Source organism: Dipteris shenzhenensis, chromosome 21 (assembly GCF_047967505.1).
Source record: "Dipteris shenzhenensis isolate YYH24624 ecotype China chromosome 21, Dip_SZ_1.0, whole genome shotgun sequence".
Classification (NCBI taxonomy): Eukaryota; Viridiplantae; Streptophyta; class Polypodiopsida; order Gleicheniales; family Dipteridaceae; genus Dipteris; species Dipteris shenzhenensis.
In genome coordinates, this window is record NC_141616.1 from 32,328,111 (window position 1) to 32,337,711 (window position 9,601).

Consider the following 9,601-nt stretch of genomic DNA (forward strand, 5'->3'; position numbering starts at 1 on the left):
GGGATATGCATTTTTCCTTGGTCAAGGTACTATATCATGGTTGTCAAACAACCAACTGTTTCTTTGTCTTCGACTGAAGCAGAATATAGAGCACTCACTACAGGTGCATGTGAGGCTATATGGCTCAGAAGACTATTGTCAGAAACAGATTACTTTAATGAGTCAAAGCCAACATGCAAGCTTGCAAAGTTTTCTTCTAGTAAGCCTATCTCCCAAAGGTGTTTCTTTCGATCTTGCTTTACGTAACTTCTCCCTCGTCTTTGTATGTTCTTCAATTTCATTATGTAACCACTCTTTCAATCTGGATCTTTCGAATATCTGTTGTATTTTTGTGTTCGCCTCTTGCTCATATAAAGACTTATACATGTGCGCAACTTGACACTGAGCTGTGATGTATCTATACATACCTTTTGTTTCGTCGCCCACAAATTTCAGCAATGTTGTCGGATTTGAGAATGGTGGTGTAGAACTTCAGATAAGACATTTTGGATAAATCTTCCCATCACACCATAAGTCGATATTTGCATTGCGCCAACGTGTTGTCGTTTTGGAAGAGGCGCATATTCTTCAGCTAAATCAATATGAAGATGGTGTTGTTGTCTCTTGTTGGCTTGTTCTGTAAAGTTTTAGTTTGGTGTTGCCATTTTGAGTGCAATGTTTTTCCATTGCTTCACGATTTCATTACTCTTTCATAATGCAAAGACTCTTGATGGTGGTAAACTTTAAAAAACAAGCATATGGCGAGATTAGTTATGGTGTTTTGATGAAGAAGCTTAACGATCATGGAGATGGCTAGAAAATGTTTGAGAGAAAGACGTGGCTTATAGGAGCATTGAATAATAACGTTCATGAGATATGGGAGTGAATATATCAGAATATCTTTATTCTTTCATCCTCTGACATGTTTACAGTACTTATGAATATTTTATGGAGTATTTTATTACTTTCCCATATTTCGGACTCACAAAAAAAGAAGAAATTGTGGATTTCTCTTAGGGCCCCAAAATGAGCCCCCTTTTTCCCCAATGGGACACAAGATATGCTATTCCTAATATTGGGGATAGAGGCAAGTTGGATGGGACTAATTACCCATTATGGAAGATGAAAGTTCGGAGCCATTTAGTGTTGAGGGAGACATGGGAGATTGTGATGGGCAAAACATCGACTACACTAACAATGACTATGTCAGCATCACATGTTTTTTTAGTGAGATCCTAGTAGATTCGTGATGCAAAGGCATAAGCCACTATTATTGGCACCATCAAAGATGGGGTCCACTTGCTCACCTAGAGACAATTGACACTTCTTTTGAGGCCTAGACCGCACAGAGGGAATCTATGAGTTGAACAATGAAGTGAGGATTCTTGATTTCGAGACGAGGTTCTATGGCATGAGCATGGATGAGGGGGATTCAGTACAAGAGAACATCAACAAGATGAAGATGATGAGGGCTCAGCTGGTGGGGGGAGAGAGGGGATTATATTTATTCCCCAAAGCTTAGTGTAAGAAAATAATACGACATCTATGCTCAACAGATAATAGGATCTCGTATGCAAGAGAGAAAAGCAAATCGTATGGAGAATCAAAAATTTGATTACTGTAAAACTGATACAATAGATGGCGCTGCCTCCCAGCCGTGCGCTCCTGTGTGAGAAGCTTCGATGGCATGCTGGAAACAGTAGAGGACGGAGGCTGGATGCTAAGGAATCAGGGTTGTTGTAGCCAGTAATGATAATGGGCTTCAGGGGCTTGCTCTTCCAATTAGAAGAATTTCTAGAAATACAAGAAGATTGAGGAAGCCACAATTAGTTATAAATGAGATACTCCTATTCCAAACATTAAAAATATTATACATTTCTTGCTAAAAGAAGAGTACTTCAATGACAATAATTTCTATGTCATGGTGTCCTTCAAATAGATTGTTATATCGATCATAGCATGCTATCATCTCATGTGCTTAATCATGCCGAGCATTTGTCTTTACAATGACAACAAATCCTTTGAGCAAGATGCCATTGTAAAATTATCAAACAAGGAACATGTTCCTGCATCTTCTTGCCACCGGCCCATTGATTATTGAAGGCATGGTTCATATGACCTTTACTTCTTTATACTTTTCACGCAGCCACAACCCTTGTTATTTAGTAAGCCGTTGTGTTTAAATGGCGGTGTTTAAAGTGGTATTTTATTTGGACCATTTGAATGGATAACAAATTATGTATTTTACAATGCAAGCATGCTATCATGTTATCTTTTTTATCATGCCCACCATATGTTGTTATACGAAAAGTGTTTTAAAGGTGGATATGTATATCTATGGTGTGTAACCTTGTGTCTTAGAATCATTGAATTGTACATTCCCAAAAAGTGTGTTTCCTTATGCCTACATTCGTACAAAAACATGAATTTATGAAGGATGTTTTGATATGACAAGTGTGTGTGTGTGCGTGACACAGAGAGAGAGAGAATAAATACAATATGGGGGAGCAATGGGGCTAATATTTCAGTTGGTGGCTCTGTTGGTTAATGGTGATAATGGTGATGTGTATAGGCGACGATAAAGTCAATGTATTGACATTGGGGGTAGGGTACTTAGTAAGTGTGCATGCTTTGTACAATTGTCTCATTGTGTTCCTACTAGTGCCATCTTCTAATATTGAAGGTGAAGACCTTTTTTTTTTCCATCTATAGATTCGGCATTTCATTATTTTAAAAAAAGAAAGAAAGGAAAGAAGGTGAAGACCTTGATTTGGTCATGCTTGTGATGATATTCACTTTTGAAGCCAAGCTTGTTGTAGATACCATTAGATTAGTCATCCTTGGAAATCTTCTTCATAGCAATCTTGTTCAAGGCCCTATAAGGCCCACTAGATTTAGGAATATCTCTTCTTCATAGTAATCTTGTTCAATGCGGAGTCTATAGGACCCACCAAATTTACGAACAAAACCTGGCACGGGAGATTGAAGAAGTTGTTTTGCAAACACGAGGCCGACCCAGACACCAGATGAGATGTTGCCAACGCATTGGTATGAGGGAGGAGTTGAGGATCCAAGGCCCGTTACATCGATAAGAGTTGGTATCCACTTTTGAAGTCAAGCAACCATCCTTGGAACTCCTCTTCATAGTAATATTGTTCAAAGCCCGACAAGACCCACCAGATTTAGGAAGATCTCTTCTTCATAGTAACTTTGTTCAATGTAGAGTCTAAAAGACCCACAAGATTTAAGAACCAAGGTGACACTAGAGGATCGAATGAGAAATTGTGTGAGAGAGAAGCGGGCTTAGAGCAGCTCTCCACGACGGGTAGTGGTGTTGGTCCAGGCGCCTCTCGCAGGGACAATTTGCAGCCCCATGCCTTACTAAATGTGATGAGCAGGTGTTGGATGGCTAGACGAGCTTTGCGATTTTCTAGATTCGAGCCCACCATTCCACCGCTAGACTAGATAAACCCGAACGACGGCCCATAACACAGAAGCCTTCATTGCAAGGGATTAAAACATCGTCGAGCATGTGGCTTTATTGCACATGGGAGAGATCGGTGGTGCAACCTGGAGTTCATAAAAGCTGGTCATTGACCTTCGACATGCGGGGACATGTTGTCCTCTGTCGTGTCTTCGGCCAAGCTGGCATGCTAGAGCTCCTCTATGCCACGTTGGCAATTCATTGGTTTCAGGAAGGAGTTGGGCATCCAAGGCGGTAAAGTGAAAAGTGAAAAGCTAAGGAGGGGGCAGGCTGTAATGATGATATAGAGTAGAAGCTTTCCCGCGATCTGAAAATGCTTGCGGCCGTCAATCTTGGCCGGTAAACCGCCAAATTCTCAATTCAGCGGTTTCGGGACCTAATCTCTGTTTACCAGCGTTTCTTCCGCTGTTCCCCATGCCTATCGCCTGCTATAATAGTGCAATCTTTGATTGTTCCCTCTTCTCCAAGTCAGCGGCTCCTGTACGTTGCAACAATTATCAAGCTTACCATAATGGTCGCCGTATTATTATAATGATGACCTCTCAGGAATCTGTGGATTATAATAGTCTCCCTCCCAGTTTGCCGTATTTTGACAGGGTGTAGTAGTGCGACTATCAGTCCGTCGTTAGATTGACTACTTAACCATGAATATGTTCACAATTTCTAATGCTCAAATAGCAGGACTGGGACTTCGATTGCTTGATTCTGTGCATTTCGTCATATGGCACCAACGTGGTTGTGTGATTTCGCGGCAGGAAAAAAGATGCTGGCCTGGTGGCCCTAATCTATTCCGGGTTGCCTCGGGAATGGGCTCGACGCGCTGCACATGGAGTACGGTTTAGATTTGGATTACAGTTTGAATCTTCGTGGTGCTGCTGAAAAGTTTGTCCGAATGCATGAGTGGAACTGTGGAACACACTTTCGCGAAGTTAATTTAAGCGCCGGATCCGATATCTGCGTGTTTTGAATATGGGGTATGCTACTATGCTTTACTGCGCGACTGGTATTTGGAAATTGCGACATGAGAATATGGGGAAATTTCGAGATAAAGTACTACTTACTACCGAAGGCTGGCAAAGGAAAAAAATAAAAAGCTGGAGTAGATGATCTAAAAACAAGGGGAGTGGGTTGCGAACGATTTACTAAATGTGGGAGCGCGGGGCCCTTGGAGCATGAGGTGCAGGCAGCAGAGGCCAGATGGGCGGAGTGCAGCGGGAGATGGGGGGGAAGGAATGGCAGAACAATCAATGTGGGTTTGACAGAAGGGAGGAGCAATGACGACTGCAGGCTGTCGTGGGAAAGGCTGGGGTAGCGGGCCCGAGAAGGAGGTAGAAGTGGATTAGCCAGCGGTTTGGTCGAAAATAGAGAAGGATTAAGCATGGAAAATAGTAATAGTAAGGGATTATTAAATGGGAGGTAGCAAGGCAACAATGGTGGGAGTAGAGTAGGCGTTTTGCAGAAGTAACCATATTCGCTATAATTAGACGGCAGCTGCTAAAGTAAAGATGGTTTTGCTAAAAGTAGAAAAGGGTTCCGGTGGAATTACCGAGAAAAGATGGTTTTAGCGGTGCGGCTAAGGGGAAGATGGTTTTGCTAAGTAGAAGAGGATGATGCATTCTCGAAACTGGAGATTAGCTGTGCTGCTAAAGTAAAGCTGGTTTGCTAAAAGTAGAGGAGGATTAGGCATCCTCGAAATGGGCGATAATGAGGGGAGGAAAGGTGACGACTGGTCCAGGCTGGCGGCAACGGAAGATCCGGTGGAAAAATGGGTGAGCCAGGGATTGGCCAAAACCTCGCTCGCTGTCGCCAAAGATTCGCGAGCTGCCTGATCGAATTGAGTTCAATTGATCACGACTCGCAGCTGAAAATTCAGCTATGGAAATGTGGAGAACCGGAGAAGCTCAAGACGAAAGATTTGATTGGTCAATGCTTTGGATTCTGGTTTTGGAGAAAAACCATAAGAGTGGTTTTCCTTTTTTGCTGCTGCTGTCTTCCATCATCACTCTCTACGAGCCATACGGATCTTCTTCCAGTTCATCATCATCACCTTCTTCTTCTTCTTCTTCTTCTTCTTCTTCTTTAAGTCCTGCCTTTGCTACCTCATTTACTCAGTATTTTGGTTGTTGCTGCATTTCCTCGCAAGCTTCTTAGCTGCCTAAACCTAGCTTCACTAGCCATCGGTATCCTTCTCCCATCGCCATTTCTTGGTTGGCGATGTGAATCTTGCCATGACGAAGGCCGACGCTGTCAAATCCTCCCCCAAACTCGAGGTTTTTCTCTTCCCCCTCTTTCTTTCTCAATTCATGCTTTGCTTCCTTTGCTTTGCTTAGACATCGTTGCATTTGCTTACAAATCACTTTACCAGTCCTTGGGTTCTATGCTATTCATCGTTTCATCGTTCAATCTTTCCTCGTGCTTCTCTGACTCGCATAGTTTCTGCTCGCTGTGTTACATTAATCGTTCTTGTGGCCCGACTTCTTGTCTGCACAAATCCCACTTTTTAACTCACTCTCGTTGCGCATTTCTTTCCCAGACCATAAACCTCAAGGTAGTCATCCACTGCGAAGGATGCCGCAGGAAAATTAAGAGGATCATCAAAGAAACCGATGGTAATAAATTCTTGCGTCTCCTGTCCTTGTCGGAAAGCTGTTGCTGCATGATGCGACCCCAACATGGCAGCTGATTTGGTTGTTTCCCATGTGCGGGCAGGTGTCGAGACAGTCACCATCGACTCGGAGACTGGGAAGGCGACAGTCATGGGGGCGGTGGACGCCAAGACATTAATTCAGAGACTGGAGAAGCACAAGAAGCAAGCAGAGGTGTGGCCGTCTGGTGGAGGGGGCAAAGGTGCAAGCCAGCAAAATCAGCCAAAGGGAGGCAACGAAGACAAAGAGAAGAAGGAAAGCAACAGCAACAGCAACGACAAGAAGAAGAACGACAGCAACGGAAGCAACAACAACAACAATAACAACAGCAACAACAACAAGAACAAGAACAACGGATCCACCCCCAACAAGAGCAACAATGACAACAAGAGCAAGGCCACGAAGGAGAAATCAGAGGGTGGGGAAGCAGAAGGGGAGGGGAAAGCAAGCAAGGAAAGCAAGGAGGGGGCTGGAGAAAACAGTCCAGTAACAGCAACAGCAGTAGCAGCAAGCAACGGTGGAGCCGGAAAGAAAGGAGGCAAAAAAGGAGGTGGTGGAGGTGGTGCCAATGGCAATGCCAATTCCAATGCTAGCAACAATGACAATGCAAACGAAGCTCTTAGTGCCTCTCAAATTCCTGAACCAAGCTGTTCTACCAGCATCACTAATAAGAACATGGCTCCCTTCCCCTCAGTTTCTGTTCACCTCAGCAGTTCTGAACCTGCAGATTATGCTACTGACATGTTCAGTGATGAAAACGCTAACAGTTGCCACATCATGTAGTTCTTTCCTCATCTCATCTCTCTCTCTTCCTTCCTGAGCGGTTTTAGCTCCTCTGTGGATCTAGAAATGCAATACCAGAAGTGTTTTAGCTCCCCCGTTGAACTAGAAAAGCAATACTGGATGAGCCCTTCTGTTAGCAGAGGGTTTCTGCCTCTCAATTTGGCCACTCCCTGGGCTTGTAATCCCATGTTGGCCACCACCAATCCGAAGTTCTTCTTGTAGAGTTCTGTCATTCGTCCCCTATGTTTGTGTGAATCTTTGAGTCCAGCATCTTTCCTTGCTTTGCTGAGTGAGTACTTGAGTAATGGAGTGTCTCAGCTGGATGGCTTTGCATTTGTTTTTCCAAAGTTCCAAGTCTTTAATTCTTCAAGATCTAAGATCCATAGGACCTTGCCTCCTTCGAATTCGGAAAGCTTGGAGTTGTATCGCTGCCCATTTTCAACGGGATGAAACCTAATGCAACTGATCATGTTACGATTGTTTCAAATTGTTGTTCCGAGACGGCGGTTTTTAAATTCCTCTCCTCTCAATTTTACCTCGACAGCTACAGCGTTTCGAATTTGGAAAGCTTGGAGTTGTATCGCTGCCCACTTTCAACAGGATGAAACCTAATGCAACTGATCATGTTACGATTGTTTCAGATTGTAGTTTCGAGACGTCGGCTTTTAAATTCCTCTCCACTCAATTTTACCTCGACAGCCACAGCATAGTGATAATATTTTGCATCTTCTTTGCCCTAGGATCTCTCTCTCGCGCCCAGGAATAAGCTCGGCTCTTGTAAAATTGTCGGCAGGTTGCTTGCTGATATTTGCAAAGCCCGGTAATGATCGACTTTCTCAGGTGAAGGTTTTTTTTGGGGGACGAGACCGGCCTTTTGAAGTTAGATGGATGGCTATTTTGGATGTTTTGCGGTTCGAATTTGGACGTTTTTCTTATGATACATGACATAAACATAACGATCCAATAGATCTTTCTTTTTTGGAAGCAAAATATATGCCGACTTGTATTAACATAGAAGCAAAAATACACAATATACAAATATGGACGAATTTACGGGCCCTCTACTCATGACCTACGTAGTTATCTTCTAATCTCTTAAGATTCTCACTAATCAAACCCTCCATAGAGGCTACAATAGACCCCATATCCATCAAATACATCTTGGCAGCTCTTACAATAGCCTCTTCCACGTATCTAACACTCACCCCCCTCTCCAATACTATCCTATTTTTGACACCAAATCCCAAGGAACATACTAGCTTGATCTACAACCAACATACTAGCATCGGCGGGAGGACTTTCAATTATCTTTTCGGACAAATATTGAATTTGCCCATTAGGCCAATCCTTCTCACCGCTCCCGCTTGTCAGCTACCACTAGACACACCCAAAAGAGATGCGGCACATCTTCTTTATCTCTCCCACACAATGGACAACATAAATTAACATCCTTCCATCTCGCTACTCTGGACCGAAGAGGCACCCACAGGTGCATAACTTTCCATAACAAAAAGCAAGCCTTGCCCAGCTTACATGGCCTCCACACTTCCTTAATCCTGTCAACCCACCATCCTTATTAAAATTTCATGTGGTACACTAAAATTTCATGAGGTGAACCCCCCGAGATGATCATATAACATTCGGTCATGGATCAGAACTCTATATACTGACCTCACTATACTCTTCCGAAGCGTTGTTTTCCCCACACACCATTGATTTACACGCCAACCCAAAGATGGAATTGTGTTGGACAGTGACTCCTCAAGAATCCTTTCCAAGACCTCCGACAACAATCTCTCCTCTCTAGCATTTAAGAAGTAGCACTTTGATAGACTCCTTTGGTCCCATAGATGAATCCAAGATGCAATGCCTTTGTTTGTGAAGGGATTTAGCGCTCAGAAGATCCAACATTGCCACTGGTTGTCCATTAAACGATACCACTTTAGATCACTAGATATTCTCATACAAGCTGGAATCACCCTTGAGCCTAGCATGGCCTTTCCACTTAAAAAACCGTACACACTCCTTCCAAGCATCTATCAATCTAACCACTAGGTCTGATCCCTTGATCTTCAACGAGAACTACGAACACATACGGTCATACCAATTCAGATCCTTCCATGCCCCCACTTTCCTACCAACCCCTTTCTTTGCAAACCATTTAACGCATTCCGCCCATGGAGCATTACTCTTAAACAATCTAGGGAGCCATTTCCCCAATAGAGCACATTCTTATACTCCGCATCAAGAACACCTAACACCCCCCCAAACTTTAGGAGCCTTTAATCGCCCCCGGAGAACATAATGCCATATTCTACTACCACCTTCCTCCACCCACAAAAAAGCTATGACAATTCTCTCAAACTCAGCCCAATGAGACTTCTTAAACCTCCACAAGGACGCTAGATATGTCATGGACGTAGATAATACATGCTTCAAAATAAGGACACGATCATTCTAGCTCATAGTAACTCCATACCAGCATTCCAATTTCCCCTTAATTTTTTCCCGAAACCACTCAAACCTTGGCGTTAATGTCACCCCTATTCCAAGGGGGGCTTGGCCTTTTGCGAGTAAGTTTTTGTGAGTTTTTATTGAATTTTTTCTATAGCTCATGGCATGCCATTAACGATCGTATGGTGTAGAACTCCTACAACCAAATTGATCTCTAGCTACTCTAACTCAACCATAATGATTCTTTTTTATGAAA

The 9,601-nt window shown here is 43.2% G+C and overlaps 1 protein-coding gene across 1 annotated transcript; it reads left to right on the forward strand.

The window, feature by feature from the left end:
- The first annotated feature begins 5,421 nt into the window (after positions 1-5,421).
- LOC147888753 (uncharacterized) lies at positions 5,422-7,114 on the forward strand. Its single transcript, XM_087392864.1, has 3 exons — positions 5,422-5,733; positions 5,997-6,072; positions 6,173-7,114. Exons 1-3 carry the CDS (start codon positions 5,692-5,694, stop codon positions 6,889-6,891), a joined length of 837 nt encoding a protein of 278 aa, XP_087248990.1. The 5' UTR covers positions 5,422-5,691; the 3' UTR covers positions 6,892-7,114.
- The last annotated feature ends 2,487 nt before the right edge of the window (positions 7,115-9,601 follow it).